General features: G+C 33.7%; 1 protein-coding gene across 1 annotated transcript in view; it reads right to left on the bottom strand.

Annotated features, from left to right (window-relative positions):
* Positions 1-17,337, bottom strand: part of LRP1B (LDL receptor related protein 1B) — a 1,876,868-nt gene that overhangs the window by 774,454 nt on the left and 1,085,077 nt on the right. Inside the window, exons 9-11 of the mRNA XM_049615676.1 lie at positions 15,653-15,824; positions 13,209-13,352; positions 8,342-8,578 (exon numbers count right to left, since the gene is read on the bottom strand). Of these exons, the coding sequence (XP_049471633.1) occupies positions 8,342-8,578; positions 13,209-13,352; positions 15,653-15,824 (553 nt within the window). The remainder of the gene's footprint in view (positions 1-8,341; positions 8,579-13,208; positions 13,353-15,652; positions 15,825-17,337) is intronic.

The raw sequence follows: 17,337 nt of genomic DNA, 5'->3' as shown, positions 1-17,337 counted from the left end.
ATAAGAGACTTATGCTACAAAATAAATTTTCAAGACCAAATGGGAGACAAAAATAAAGTTATGCTTTAGATAGGTCAGAGCCACATTTTTGATATATTGGTTACACAGACAATGGTATTACCATTCCCCTAAAATCCTCTCAAAATGGAGAGTGTCATGGTAACTTGTTCAGCTTGCATCATGGATATTATCTTTCCCCACAATTTGAGCTAGCATTTCCTAATCTAAGACCTTAAAGTCATGTCAGCCAAGTATGATTTGTCAAACTTGTCTTTTACTCAGAAATCTGTATTAACCTAAGCAACATTACAATTATAGTCAATGTTCACAATAGTAGCCCTAGGTTAATAAAGGATTCCCAAGTGATTTCTTAAGTAACAAATAAAAATCACATAATGCTAAGAATAATTAAGAAACTGGGTAGAATGCATTTCTTTATTTTAATTTATCATGAAAACTGGAAATTTAGTTAAAATGTGCAAAAAATTATACTCATCAGAATATCTATTGATATAATGGTTATATTTGTAATAATACTCTAATATATTTTGGAGATTACCAAGTATTTTCACATTCTCTGTTTTGATCTTACCAGCAATTTAGAATTTACAAGATAAGACATGTCTTTATAGAAGTTCTAGAGCTATCTCAGCTATTATGTATATGCATGTATTTGTGGTTCATTGTATGCATGCATTTGCAGCACAAGTAGCACACATTTGTCCATGCTTATGCCTAGGTATATATGCCTATGTTGTGTGGAAATAAATAAGGGGAAATATATCTTTGTGTTCACCAAAATTCATTAGCCACATGGCCAATTACATTTTTTTAATGACAACGTACTTTGGAATCCAGATTTCAAGCTACTCCTATTCATGTCAACTTTTCACAGAAGACATATATATTCGCTTAGAGGTTTTTTTTTTCCCCAAATATCTCATATACTCCATGAGAAACATAAAAAAATATGAGAAATATATGTTTGCAAATTAACTATGAAACTGAGCCCATATTTTCGGACTCAAATCTCCACTGAATTCTGGAAACAAAAACATCTTATTGACAGACAATGGGAGTTAGTACGTGCTAACAGGCTATAACCTTGCTACTCAGTGGGGCAATATCTATTAGAATCTCAGGAATTGCAAATGCTCACAAATCTCTTCTTAGCAGTTTTAATTAGGAAATGTCTGATGACTGACAAATGTGTCCATTATTTTCTTTAATGGTTGGTCAGAGTCTATATCTCTCAGAATCTTTGAGCATTCCCTTATGAGAAAGTTCAGAGTCAATGTCAGAAAAATGAGACTGATATGCACCTGGAATCTAAGAGCAGAGAGTAAAAGGTTGTTCTTAATTTTAAAATGTTTTCCAAGGCATACTCACTCCTTAAAGTACATGGGAACTTTCTAACAAAATTCATTACTGATATCTCAATATGTTAGTTGCCTCACCATAAAATTAGTTCGTTAGACACATGAGAAATTCTTAGAGAGTTATACAATGCTGAGGTTCACTGACATTCAAAAACAAATGGTGACCTTTTCCCTTATATCAGGAACAAGACAAAGATATTCACTCTTGCTACTTTTATTCAACATAGTAGTGAAGTCGTAGTCACAGCACTCAGACAACAAAACAAAATAAAAGGGATCCAAATTGGTAACAAGGAAGTAAAACTCACTATTTGCAGATGGCATGATACTATACGTAGAAAACTGAAGATTCCACCAAAAAACTATTAAAACTGATAAATAAATTCAGTAAGATTGCAGGATAAAAAATGAATATAGAGAAATCTATTGCATTTCTATACACTAATAATGAAGCAGCAGAAAGAGAAATTAAGAACACAATCCCATTTACAATTGCACCAAAAAAAAATACGTAGGAATAAACGTAATCAAAAAGGTGAAACACCTATACTCTGAAAACCATAAAACACTGATGAAAGAAATTCAAGATGACACAAATGGAAAGATATTCCATGCTCACGGATTAGAAGAACAAATATTGTTAAAATGTTTATACTATCCAAAGAAGTCTAGAGATTCATGCACTCTCTACAAAAATATCAACCGACCTAGAACAAACAATTCTAAACTGTGTATGGAATCACAAAAGAACTTAAATAGCCAAAACAACCTTGAAAAAGAAAAACAAAACAGGACATATCACAATTCCAGACTTCAAGTTATATTACAAAGCTGTACTAATCAAAACAGTATGGTAACAACAAACAAAACTAAAAGGCAACCTACTGAATGGGAGAAGATATTTGCAAATGACATATCCAATAAGGGGTTAGTATCCAAAATATGTAAAGAGTTTATATAGCTCAACACACCCAAATAAATAATCCAATTAAAAATGGACAGAAGACATGAACAAGCATTTCTCCTAAGACATACAGATGGCCAATAGACACAAAAAAGATGCTCAACATTACTCATCATGAGGAAAAAGTACATCAAAACCACAATGAGATATTACCTCATTCTTGTCAGAATGGCTAAAATCAAAAGCTCAAGAAACAGCAAGTATTGGCAAGGATGTAGAGAAAAAGGAACCCTCATGCACTGTTGGTGGGAATGCAAACTGGTGCAGCCACTGTGGAAGACAGTATGGAGGCTACTCAAAAAATTAAAAAAAAAAAAATAGGACTACCTAATGATCCAATAATCATGCTGCTTGTATTTATCCAAAGAATAAAAAAAAATACAATTTGAAGGGATATATGCACCCCTATGTTTATTGCAGCATTATTTATAATAGACAAATTATTAAAGCAGTCTAAGTGTCCATTGATAGATGAATGGATGAATAAGATGGGATGCATGTGCGCACACATACACACACACACACACACATACTCACACACACACACACACACAATGGGGTATTATTCACACATAAAAAAGAATGAAATCTTAGCATTTGCAATGACATGGATAGAGCAAGAGAGTATAATGGTACGTGAAATAAACCAGTCAGAGAAAGATAAATACCCTATGATTTCACTCATATGTGGAATTTAGGAAATAAAGCAAAAAAAAAACAAAAAACAAAAAACAAAAAAAGAACAAAGGAAAAAGTCGAGACAAACCAAGAAACAGACTCTTAACTATAGAAAACAACAGAGGGTTACCAGATGGGAGGTAGATAGGAGGATGGGTGAAATAGGTGAAGATTAAGAGTACACCTATCTTGATGAGCACTGGGAATTATATGAGAATGTTAAATCACTCTAATTGTATACCTGAAAGTAATATAATACTATGTTATGTACACGGACTAAAAATAAAATACACACACACACACATACACAATGGACCTTTAGGACATACCAGAAATTCATACAGCATTATACAATGGTGAAGTTCATTGACATCCAAGAACAAATGGTGATCTCTAGAAAATGATAATCTTACACTAAGATTGGTGTCCTTTGGGAACAGATTATATCCTGTAATCTGTTGTAAGTAGGTGCCCTAGGACCAGTTAGAGGAGAGGCCTGGAAATGTTTCTGGAGTTCTGAAGTGGGTGTTAAGTTGGTCGTCATTTGTGTGTAAGTGTGGGGAGTGGGGAGTGGGGCGTGGGGGGGTAGTAGGGGGGATGGGGGTGTGGGTGGTGCTGGCAGTGGTGGTTCTGGTAGTGAGTATTTTACGATTTACAATGATGAAAAATAATTCATGCCCCGGGTATAATACCATATATTTCAAACTGACAAACCGGAAAAACTGATTCTAAAATCCATGGAGAGAGAATGGAGATGCCAGGGATAGAATTGAGCTGAAGATCCTTCAGATGCTGGACAAGCAAACACACAAATAAGGTACTATGCTTTGGTAGTCAACAGATTATCTTCAAACATGTTATTTAGAGAATATGTTCAGCACAGACAGACTCATCTTTCCTCCTGGCTACACTTCTCTTCATATTATCAGAAAAGACATCCTATGTTGCAATCCTGTCCAAAGTTATTCTTTATTCTCCAATTTAAAGGCTTTTGCAAATACCTTCAGTTAAAGGAAGAGTCTGAGGTGTGGAAACATGTACCTACTCCAGATCTCAATCAAATAGAACCCACCATGATATATGTATGTATGTATATATGCATATATATGTATATGAATATATGTATATAAATATATATATGTATATATATGGGGGGAGAGAGAGAGAGACTCCCCCAATATATAAAGTGGTTAAGAGCACACTCTTTCTTTTAGTTCCTTTGGCTATTGTAACAAATTACCACAAACCTGGTGACCTCAAATCTCCAGTTAAATTATGGGAGCTTTTGAAATTACAGTTTTTCTGTTATAGCTTCAGGCATTAATAACTTTCAAATTCAGGAAAAATGCTTTGAGTGTTTTTTTTTTTTTCATACTTTAAAGATATGGAACGATATGAAAGATTGTTTTAACATGTCTTCTATTTGGATATACATATCCCAGTAGAATTAATTTATACAGTTTAGAAACAAGTACTGCATTAACAGAATGCATACAATAATAAATTTAATAGTAAGCTATCAGTTTTCTATTTTTTTTCCTTTCTGCTGAGAATTATAATTCATCCTGCAATGAAAAATGGATCTTGGACAAGACACCCAAGAAGATAAAAGTGAATTTGATCTTATAAAGAATATCCATCTTGTTCTCTTAGATGGTATAACAATTATACCTAGCAAGAATAGGTAATTAAATTCGCTAACTACTTAGTCTAAATTTGCCTCCTGTTGATATCTCTTTTTACTTTTGACCACAGTGTCCTACTTTATTTTCTTTATGGCACTTATTATTATCTTGTTCATTTATGTGTGTGTTTATTATCTGCTTCCTACTATTTAGATACAAACTAAATATAAAGCTTTGTCCTGTTTACTGCAATAGTCCCATCATTTACAATGGCACCTGGCCCAGCAAAGACATTTGCTGGATGTTTATTGACTGGATGAATAAATAAATAATTAAAATAAATAGTATGAATTTTACAAAATTATGGCAAGAATTCTGGAGAATAAAAAAACTTACAGATTGGTACAGATTTGTCTTTATGGAAGTCTATTTTTAATTACATCATTAATATATCTTTATTTCACAGATGTTTTCAGTACGTATTGAGGTAGATATAAGTATCTCAAAGGGACAATTTTCCTTTATCTTTTTTAAAAATATTTTTAAACGTTTATTTATTTTTGAGAGACAGATCATGAGCAGGGGAGGGGCAGAGAGAGGGGGAGACACAAAATCCAAAACAGGATCCAGGCTCTGAGCTGATAGCACAGAGCCCAATGTGGAGCTCGAACCGACGAACTGTGAGATCATGACCTGAGCTGAAGTCAAAGGCTAAACCAACTGAGCCAGCCAGGTGCCCGTCCTTTATCTTTTATTTATAGCTACAGTTTCAGCCCACAAGATTCTACAGACTATAGGATACACCACATTTAGGAAGTTTTCCATCAACCTCTGAGAGAAAAAAAAAATCAAAGAATAAATAGAGATGGGAATTTTCTGAAATGCTGTTTTTCTTTCTTTATAGAAAGGATCTGAGCTTACATGAAAGATATTCAAGATATTGATGTTTTATTTACAAACAGCAAAATCTTTATAGCCTTGTACTTCAAACTATACAAATATATCTGAGATTCAGAATTTCTACCAAGTTTACAAAATAATTTGTCAAACCAAGCATTACCTCTAGTCTTCAGGTTGGATGGTGGATAGATAGTCTAGCTAAATTAGTGAATACATATAGAATTTATTTTGTTTCGATTCTAAGAATGATGAATTGTCATTTGCCGAATGTAAGTTCTGTTTTGACATCTTAATCTTATAATGTCTATTATCGTTCTCTTTAATGGTGAGGAGAAAGATTAAGAAAAAAGTATGAAACAGTCTTTGCACAGCAATATCAAAATGTTAAGTATATTTCAGGTGTGAAATCTACAAAATGTTCTCATAACCTTCATACTGCCAAAACAACAATGTACAGATGTGCCTGGCAGTCAAGTGGCTATTAGAGCTGATCTCTGTTGCTGTGCTGAAATGCAAAGACGCACCAATGTCACTGATAAGATAGTGTTATCAAAGTTAGAATTATTAACTGGAACATTCAGTCACAGCACAGGAACTGACATTTTTTTAAAGGAAACCAAGACCCTTCTATGTTACATTTTATTTCTTGAAAATTTCTCGTTCAAAATCAGAGCAATCCAAATGAATCTCCTGACACAGAATGTGAAAGTCTATTGTCCTTCTAAAATTGTCAATTCTCCATCATGTGAAATCACACTACAAAGAAATGTAGGCAGAGAGCCTCTGCCATGTCCAATTTAAGATAAAAATCTTAACTCTAATTAGCAACTCTAAAAATGCTATGGTGGCTTCATAGTGCCTTAATCAGTAAACTACAAAAAAAAAAAAAAAAAAAAAAAAAAAAAAAACAGGGAGATTTTTCATTTTAACACTTCATTTGTCACTCGTGGAAAGTGTACATTTTATCATTCAAGGTTTGATTTACAGTGAACCTGAGTTAAATGAATAATCTCCTTATGCTTCCCTGTTCCCACTAAAAGACAGGAAAGACCACCACTCATTACCACTCATGCTGTAAATAATTTTAATGTGTCTCTGCTCTTATTTTCTCTCCTTCCTCTCTGATTCATTCTGCACTCCACCCTCCAGTTTGATTCTCCTAAAACATATGTTTTCATTCACATGATTCTTTGGCTCAAAAGCATTGCCTTCCTCTTAGCCCCTGAGGATTTCATCCAAGCCCCTTCACCTCATATCCCAGGTCTTTTGTTTAATCACCTTCCACTTTCCACCTCTCCTCGGACCCTCTTCCCTGTGACTAAAATCTTAAGTGATCCACTGGAGTTCACCTCATCCTCTTTCTGGAGTACATATTTTTTTTTTCTTGGTTCAATGGAGTTCTTTGTTCCAAAATATCTTTCCCTCCCTTATAATATTATTCCTTTAAGATCCAGCCCAAACATCACCTCCTGCACAGAAAGTTCTCTAAGAATAATCACATAAAGATATCTCCTCCTCCCTGTGGATTCCCACCACATGGACACTCTCCATGAATCATGTATTTCTTTGGGCCAGTTTTGAACTTATTAAATGCTGCAAAGCATTTACATTTTTATGTGTTTATATTCTATCCAAAGGTAGATTATGAACTCCTTGAAGGCAGTGGTCACTTTTTTAAATTCTTTTTATCTCCCAAGATAGCTAGTAAGTACTTTGTTCTTCATATAATAAGCATATAATTAAGGTTCTCTAAATCAAGGATTTTTAAAATATTTAAGAAGTAAATAGATTGTATGTGTGAGGAAACATGATCCCTGAATCATTAGTGAACATGTTTAAAAGTGACTAGTAGTCAAAGACTTGGTTTGATCATTTTTTTAATACAGTTTATTTATCTGCAGAGAGAGCGAGAAAGAGAGAGAGAGAGAGAGAGCGAGAGAGAGAGAGAGAGAGAGAGAAAGTAGGAGAGGGGAGACAGAGAGAATCCCCAGCCTGATGTGGGGCTTACACTCAGGAACCATGAAAATATAACCTGAACCAAAGGTGGACAGTTAAGCAACTGAACCACACAGGCGCCCCAAGGTTTGCTTGGTTATTGAAGTTATTTTCTACTAATACCAAAGTTACACTACTTAATTACCTGACTGGTTGTTTCCAAGCCATGACATTTATAAAATAAACCATTTTAACAAAGTTTATACATAGATGTTTGCAAGTATATTGTTGCATATAAGTAGTAAAACTAGGTACAAAGTTTCTATAAGTAAAACTAGGTCCAAAGTTTATCTGAGACTACAGATATTTCAAGGGCATCACTAGAGAACTCAATTTTAATGATTTATAAAGTAAGAAACAATATGCAAGAAATGCAATGACAGTGGGACATTGATATCTTTAATGCACTTTGAATGACATGACCAATATGCTTATAAGAATCAAATATTACACAAGTTCTAATGTCCTGTTAAATCTTATGTTCTGCCATAGAGCACTATAGACATATAACTGAAAATCTGCCTTTTCCACAAAGGTGAATAAATAATGTAATTTAATTCCTGTAATGTTTAACATGGATTGGACAATTCCAAGTTCCATTTTATAATGATGGTTTTAATACACTAGTACGTGAAAAAATGTAGAAATAATGTTACTGAAGAAAATTACATTAACAAATATTTTTAAATAAATAGCAACTTAGATTCTGGTTAAAATAAGCTCTACGTATGTTGGATTTATCCTTTCACAGTGCTTTATCTGCGAGCAGTGTGATGTCAATATTACACATTGTCACTTACCATCTTTCAGGATGGTTTCTCGCTCAGTGCCATCTATCTTCTGCCGGCCAATCAGGAAACTGGTGGTGTCAGCAAAGTAGATATAATTGGTTTCTGCATGGAAATCTAAAGCACGAGGGTTTACCAGATTCTCTATGGGGATCATGTATTCATCAGCTATCTTGGTATTCAAGTCCATTCCTCTAACAATTCCTGGGCGTCCTTTCCCATAAAAGAGGAACAACTCATTCTTCGGTCCTGGAGAAGAAAGATTACAAACATAAACAACTGATGCTGCCTAATCTTCTTTATACTGCATAATGCCACTGTTTAATTAACTGGCACAATTAGCTTTTTTAAAATTCAATACCAAAAATTAAACTCTAAAATATGCCAAATGTATCTCGATGCAAGAAGACCAGCTAATTGCATTACTTTAATTAAAACCGAAATTACTTCCGTGAATGGGTTATATTTAGTTAATTATTCTTTTGTCTGTAACTGTCTGTATAGCAAAAACATGACAGATCATTGGATAACTGGTAACAGTAAAATGGACATTTATTAAAACATCCGGCACATTTAATTTTACAATTCATTACAATCTAGCACATTCTGTAGATACAAACTGTAGCATTCATTATGTCTGACAATGCTACAAACTTTACAATATTTAAAACACCCCTCCTCAGAGTCTACATGGAAGGCTGTCAGAGGCAAAAAAATAGATTCACACAGTATCACACACTTGCATGTGAATATATTACAGATGCCTAAACAAATGATTTATTTGTTTAAGAATTGAAATAAAATGTCAGTTACATCACTTTTTTTAAAATATTAATAAGAATGTTAGAGGTTGATGCTGTCCTCCAGTAACTCTGATGTACAATGCAGCCCTTATAAAACCAAAACAAAACAAACACCCCGAACAAAAAGAATTCCCCAGGTTAAAAATGCCAAATTCAATGTAGCTTTTACTATAGAGTGAACTGACTCCTACAGACTTTCATATGGAAATATATTCCAGGCTCTTCAATTGCGAGAGCAATTGACTTAGTCTACATAATTTGAAGAAAATATTTTTATATAAAAGGGAAAACATTGAGTTTTATAAATAAAACTGAGGTTACAAATGATTCAGTTTCATTGGATGACAGTACCATAAGTCAGCTTGTTAGCAAAGTAAAATAACTAACCTATTGAAAATCTGGAGAAAAAAGAAAAAATGAGTATTACTCATAAACTCAACACTCTCAATACAAACTATATTATCAGTTTATATATTCTTTCCCTTGTTTTCTTTCAAAATTAGTGTTATTGAATATTAAATGTATATAAACATATTTATTATATTTTATTACAAAGAAAAATAAAACAAATTGCATGTACCCCACACACATCTTAAAAATATTTCCAGAACACTGGAAGGGATTCATGTGCCCTTCCAGAACACTGGAAGGGATTCATTCCTCCCCCTTTTTTCCTATTCTCCTTTCATCTCAGAGATGTCCAATATCCTAATTATATTGTTTATCATGATTTTTTTTGCAAGTTTCAGTCTATATGTGGTATGTATTCCAAACATGATTTTTCATGTTTGAATTGCATGCGTGAATTCTTCTCTGAGTTATCTTTATTTTTACTATATTTGTGACATTCATCCATGGTTGTTGTAGTCATTTTTCATTTACACTGTTGTATTATATTCCTTTATGTGACTATTTCAAACTTAATTTTTCTAATGCACAATTATATATAAGAGGACAATTTTATATTCTGCTTTTATTACTCAATATTAGCATCAAAATTATGTCCCATGTTGATCCATTATTTAAGCTTCACATTCTTTGAGTATGATCTGTATCCTATACGATAATTTGTCAAACTATTCGCTAGGGTTGATTTTATCTTTTCATTATTATAATAATACTGAGATAAGCATTTTTTTAACCTAGAATTTTATATATTTTTTATGATGATCTCTAAGTATACATTTCTAGAAATGGAATTACTGGTAAAGAATATTAACATCCATCTTCCTCATTGCCTTCACCGTCTCTCACTGTATCTATTTTCAAAAGTACCGTTTTTATTTTTCTGAATGTTTATTTATTTTGAGAGAGAAAAAAAGTGCAAGTGGTAGAAGGGCAGAAAGAGAGGAGAGGAGAGAAAGAATCCTAAGCAGGCTCCCCACTCTCATTGTGGAGCCTGACACAGGGCTCTATCTCACAAACCATGAGATCATGACCTGAACTGAAATCAAGAGTGGGATGCTTAACCGACTGAGCTACCAGGTGCCCCAAGAATATCTTTTAATAATAATATTACATATTATTTAAAAGTGAGTATTTATTTCAAAAGTGACATTTCCTACAAATTTTACGTGCACATATACTTTTGTTTTTAAAAATAGGAATCTTAAAAAAACAATGAAATAAAAAAATAGGAATCTTACATATGCATTTTACTACCTCATTTTTTTAAATTAATGATATTTTATTGTGTCATTAAAAGGTCTTCAAAACATTACTCTCAATGGCAGCAACATGTTCCATGCTAGAGAGGCAATATGATAAGTCAGCTACTTACTTATTGCTGGGTATTTAGATTGTTTCTGGGTCTTTGTTATTATAAATACTTTTATAATGAATTTCTACAGTCAAACGAGGAATAATTTCTTACAGGATACATTCAGTTTTATGTATTTGTATGTTTTATCAAATGTCTTTCCAAAAGTGACATAAATTTCCAATTTCTGTTAGCAATGCATTAGAATACTGTTTTCACTGTATCAAATTTTGATAACATTTTTCATTAATGTTTTAATTGGTAAATGAAACATGACACTTCATTTGTTTAATGTATGTGTTTGTGTGTGTGTGCTTTAAATAAGAGTAACCATTGTCCCCATTGTTTACTTACCTACTTATTTCATTCAATACCTACTTTAAAATCTCTTCTAGTGTCTTGACACTTGACATTGTCCAGACACTAGAAGACAATTGAAACTAAAAACTTCATTTCAGAGACACTCAAATAGAGATGGACCTGATTTTAAGTACCACGATCAGATGTACTAGCTCAAGTGTGGAATGTGGAAATGAGGCTGCCTTTGTTACTTCTGTCATTATTCATCTAAAGGAGAAATTGAATTTTTCCACATTAGTGTTCTTCCTTTGTGTATATCAAAAGGCAAGGAAGAGGGTTTAGTTTTGTTGTGTTTTGTGTTGTTTGCCAGTAAGGAACTATCAGTTGTGACACATATCTGGCGCTAATAGCTTTGATGCAAGTTGTGGAGATCCTGGATCTCAACCAAAATGATGGACTTTTGGATTTACCATGGTCATTGTGGCTTCCTGATGCCCAAGCTTCTGATTGTGACAGTTTTCTGGTTTTAAGCCAGGGTAGTTTGATAGTGGTTTTGAGGGATGTTCTGAAGACTGAGTCTAGGAGCTATTGCTTCAGACTTTTCAATGATTGTATAAGCACCTATATTTTCTGCTTAAAATAGCTAGAATGGTCTTTGTTAATGTAAATGTGCCTTGACTGATACACTACATTACGGGTGATTGAAGTTTATGCAATTGTCATCCTATGTTTTTCTCCAAACATATGTATTTATGTGAGTATGCATGAAAATATGCACGTATAAATGAGTATGATTGCATTTTTGCGTGACATGCCATCACTTTTCAAGTGGTAAACACACTAGTTTAAAAGTTGGCAACACATACACACATGCATGCACAACTTTGCATATCTTGAGTCTCCTAACTTTCAATTATCCAGAGGATATCTTGAACATGAAACCCAGCATTTAATACAAAGTTAGAAATGAAAACAAAATACTAAGACATATATTTTATCACAGTAGAGCCTCCTGGATTGTCGATTTAAAAGTATTTGTACTACTACTTCAAACCATTTGGACTTAACTTATAACAAATTTAGTGATCTAATTTCATAGTCCTCAGTAAGCAATGACAAGAAAGTCAAAGACATGGCAGGGCAGTGACCAGAGAAGGAACACTGACAGAAATAAAAAGCCATTGTTATAACAAAATGGAGATACAATGGACACTGTAAAAAGCAGTCATCATAACTTTAAAAATTATGGTATTTGGGAGACATTTAACAGACAGTAATCTCCACAGGGACACCATTCCTACAAGGGCCATTCTAGTCTATTTGCTTATGAAGACTCCAAGTAAAGACTTTAATTGATATGGGGGCAAAAATCTAAATTTGCAAAAGTCATGCATATAATTATTCATTATCTTTTTAAATAAAGAACAATTATGTTATTCAGCATATCTCAAAAATAAAGCAAAGATAAGTCTGTTAGAAAGCTTTTCAATAAAATTGTTAAAGAGATTGATATTTAATTAGTATAGCTCCAGTTACCTGGAAAATTAAATAATGAAATGAATTTCACTCCCCAGTGATGCTGGATAAGGTGAAACATTGCTTTATGTGGATTTTTATTGGACTAAACAACACACCTATTACTAGGAGCAGCTTCTTTGTTCAGATAAGAGAAAATACGGTCAACCAATAATTCAGGCTCATTAGACCAAAAACCTTCTTTAGGGAATTAAAGAAAGATCTTCCTAAAAATCTTCCCTGAAATATATTTCCCAGGGACTCATAAATTTAGTGACTCTATAGCCTGATTCAGTTTCTCATTTACATTGTCACAAAAACAAAACAAAACAAACAAAAACAAAACTCCTAAATACTAAGGAAAAATGGCTGGTACATTGTGTAGGCAAATTCCACCTGTTAAGTCTTATGTTATTGCTGATGTTGACATAGCTAATTAATACTAAAAAAACCTATTCTGAAGCAGTAGCTGCTGGCAAAGTGTTTGATTTTAACAACATACTTTTGCACGACCTGCCATCACTTCCCAAGTTGAAGCCCGTCCTGCAGCGACAGGTCCGTGTTTTGTAACTGCTGCTGAGCAGACAGATGTGTGAGCATCCCCCTGGCATTCCATATGGATCCACTTCACATGCATGGCTTCTGACTACAACAAATAAAAAACAGCACACTTGAAAATTTCCAAAGACAAGATAATTATGTGCATCAGTATGTCGAAACTTTTATAGTGCATGAAGAGGGAATCCTCCCCCAAATCTTTATACCCTATGATTTATTACCATAATCAATTGGAAAAAAGAGTTTAAACTTCATCAAAGAAGAGGTAGGAATTTTTCAAAGCCCTCCTAAGGTTATATCGAAAAAAATTCTGCTTTTATATCAAACTGTTTACATGTAGGCACAAAAAGTAACTTGGTATTTCTGATTCACGCTTGTTGTTCTTTCTTAAAATACCTATTTCTTACAAATATAAAAAGATACTATAAAGATATGCCAGGTTAGGTAATTAAGCAGAGAAAGGACTTCTTTTGAAATCCATTAAGTGGGCACTTAATGTGGAAGAAACATGATTCAGGAACTATCTTTACTGAGAAGTGCTGAGACAACACTGTTTTTTTCAATTTTGAGTCAACTGCCATATTGAGAACCCTACCACAAAATGAATGTGTGTGTGTGTGTGTGTGTGTGTGTGTGTGTGTGTGTGTGCGTATGTGTGAGAGAGAGAGAGAGAGAGAGCGAGAGAGAGTAATTTCCAAAATGTAGAGGCTACTTTGCATGTAGAGATTGAGGAACAGAACATTTCATGAGTGTAGAAGTTACAAAAAGAAAAAAAAAGTACCCCATGACATATGAAGAGAATGAGAAAAAGATGAGTCAAAGAAAAAAAGGCTGTGGTAGGAATAATGTCACTAAGATTTTATGTACTATTGTGGTTATATTTCTTTTTGATCATCACTTACTTGAGATTGTGACAAATAACATGGCAATTTTCTTTTAATACTAAAATGGTTATGCTTTAAAAATTCTGCCATGCTCATTTTGTATTCCTATTTTCAAAATGAAAATACCCCTACCTTCTACCTTTGTCTCCAATAGCCTTTTGTCAAAATAGTAGCCACAGTGATTGCTTTAAAAAGTGAGTCATATCATGAGACTCTGTCTAATGCGTCCTAAGGAATCCTCATCTCTGTAAGGAAAAGATTTTGCAAATGTCTAGAGGACCCTACTTGCTATGGTCCTCCTTCATTTGTCCAACCTCCCCATTACTTCTCTTACCCTTTTTTGCTCTGCTCTCGACACATACATCTCCTTGATGTTTCTTGAAAACTCTAAACACGCTCTTCCTTAAGGTCTTTGTGCCTGCTCATCTCTCTACCTGCCATGTTTGTGCCTCACTCCTTCAATTACTTCAAGTCTTCATTTAATTTCATTTGTTCACTGGAACTTCCTCAAACCATTCAATATAAAATTGCAAAGTACCCCCATCCCTGAAATGCCCTATCTGCTTTATTTTTTCTTTATAGCACTAATTATCTTCTAATATACTTGATCCCTTTAAAATTATGTCTTCTCTACTAGGATACAAATATCATAAATACAAGAATTTTTGTCTGTTTTATTTACTGCTACAGTCCCAGTGTACATACAACAGTTCCTGGCACATAGTAAATGCTCAGTGAATAATTGGCAAATAAATGTATACTAACATCAAACTCTAATAATGTTTATTTACAGAATCCCAAATTTAAATTGACTGTAAACAGATTTGTGACAATACATTGCCTCAACTAAATCTATGTTAGTGTTTACATAATTCTAAATTAGTTTCATTTTGAAGCACAAAAAGATGATGAAAATTTGGAGTGGTGATTCTGGCACGTTACATTATTCTATATATGACTGAATGTAAATTGTATTGATGAACAAGCATCATTAACCTACTATGCAAAAATAACTAGTTTGTGTTTCTAAGAAATACTTGGAAACATTATAGCCTTCTCATTAAAAGTTATTTTTAATTAACTTGTATTAAAGAATAATTAGGAAAAGTTAAGAGACCCAAATGACTACAATAAAAACTGAAGAGATACTGTAAGGAAGTCACCTGATTTGAAATTTGTCTTTCAGAATGATACCAAAAAACATCCTTAGCATCTTAGTATCTGGGTTCCCTGTCTACACACATGATGATTGAAAGCTCTTTCCTGAATCTAAATCTAGCCATCATTTCAATTCTATGGTTGTAGAAACAATTCACTAGGAACTGAACAATTTGTCATTTAGACTTGTGCAGGGAGCGCTCTTCCATTTTATCAAGGAGACATGTACACTTTTGCTATCAAAAAGAATTTATGACTCACCCACTTTAACTCCATACAGAGCACAAGGACCATTTCCCCATTCAACCCACCATTATAAAGGCAATGAAGAAGTCTTGAGTCTTACCTGTTGGTTGAGTTCTTTTTTGATAAATTCGGATTCCTTGAGCATTTTCCATTTTAATTAATGATTGAATATCAGTGCCATTAAATCGGTTTATCCTTATGATACTGAAGTTATCAGAATTGGTTGCATACAAATAGTCTTCAAACACAGTTATTCCATAAAGATGTCTGACCTATATGGAGGAACAAAAATAACTATGATTTTTAATTATGCTGCTTTTAACTTGAAAGAAAAACTGATTGCTATTTACTACTGTGGAAAATCCCCATAGAAGAGTCACACACATCTTATCATTTATTTTCTCTTCAAGAATTCAACACTTCACTAATTTAAATTTTTTCCTCTGAATAGAAAACATTATGCAATAGTAGATAAAGCAGTTCCGAATGTATGAAGAATTTTATACATGATTCATTAAGAAAACATGTTTAGTAGCTACTTTTCAAAGGCTAGTGAGAACCAAACTTCCAAGCGTATTCAATAATGTGCGTAAGACACTGTTATATAAAATTTCAGATGTTTTTAGGGGTTGTTTGTTCATACAGTTGGGAAATATGGAATTTAAAACAGTGTAGCTCTGGCTGTATGGACTGATGAGAAAACACCTTTGAAAATTTATTTTATAAGTTCAAAATCCCATTTTTAAAATTCACCTTATTTATGTTTTTATTTTATTTTTGAGAGAGAGAAAGAGAGAGAGAGACAGAGTGCAATTGAGGGAGGGGCATAGACAGGGAGACACAGGATCTGAAGCAGGCTCCAGGATCTGAGCTTTTGGTACAGAGCCTGACATAGGGCTCAAAATCATGGGACCTTGAGATCATGACCTCAGGTGAAGTTGGAGCCTCATGAGCCTGAGCCACCCAGGTGCCATTTTTTAATTAAAAATGTTTAAATCACATGTTACATTTAGATGAATAATTGCCCCAGCATGGAAAACAATAAATAATGAAACAACATATTTAAATAAATGTAAAAAAAAATTCTACTCAGAAATCACTTTTTTTTGGTAAAGCATATTTGTAACAGAAATGGAGCTGTTTGCTTTGCTATCCATGACACTTTAACAGCAAACTCTCCTTAGCAGAGGTCCTGGGGACTGAGTGCAGGTAGGGACAAGTTGCATTCACGGAAAGCTGCTAGTAAAGCAGAGAGAGAATGGGTTTACTGATTTTCCCATACAAATGCCTACAAGCTGTGCACAATGCATTTGAGTATTCCTTGTATTATATTTGATTTACAATGGTTCTGCCTCGGGGTAGGGTGAGGCTATCATTTGATTTGTTCTAGAGATTTTGTTGAAAAAAATCTGTCACAATTCTCTGGCATTATAGTGCACTTTTAGTGCAGTTTTAGCACAAAATGTAGTTAAGAGAATTTGAAAAAAAAACTATGTATGGTTTGTAAGATATTTTATGGAACAAAATTATAATTTTTTAAATTGTTTTTTAAATAATTTTTAAATGTTTATTTTTGAGAGCGAGAGAGACATTGCACAAATGGGGGAGGGGCAGAGAGAGAGGGAGATGCAGAATCTGAAGCAGGCTCCAGGCTCTGAGCTGTCAGCACACATCCCGGTTCGGGGCTTGAACCCATAAACTGTGTGATCATGACCTGAGCCGAAGTCAGATGCTCAACCCACTGAGCCACCCAGGTGCCCCCAAGTTTTTTATTTTAAGCAGGAA

Source organism: Panthera uncia, assembly GCF_023721935.1.
Source record: "Panthera uncia isolate 11264 chromosome C1 unlocalized genomic scaffold, Puncia_PCG_1.0 HiC_scaffold_3, whole genome shotgun sequence".
NCBI classification, from domain to species: domain Eukaryota; kingdom Metazoa; phylum Chordata; class Mammalia; order Carnivora; family Felidae; genus Panthera; species Panthera uncia.
Note: the sequence above shows the minus strand (reverse complement) of the source record. Positions and strands in the feature narration are given on the sequence as shown.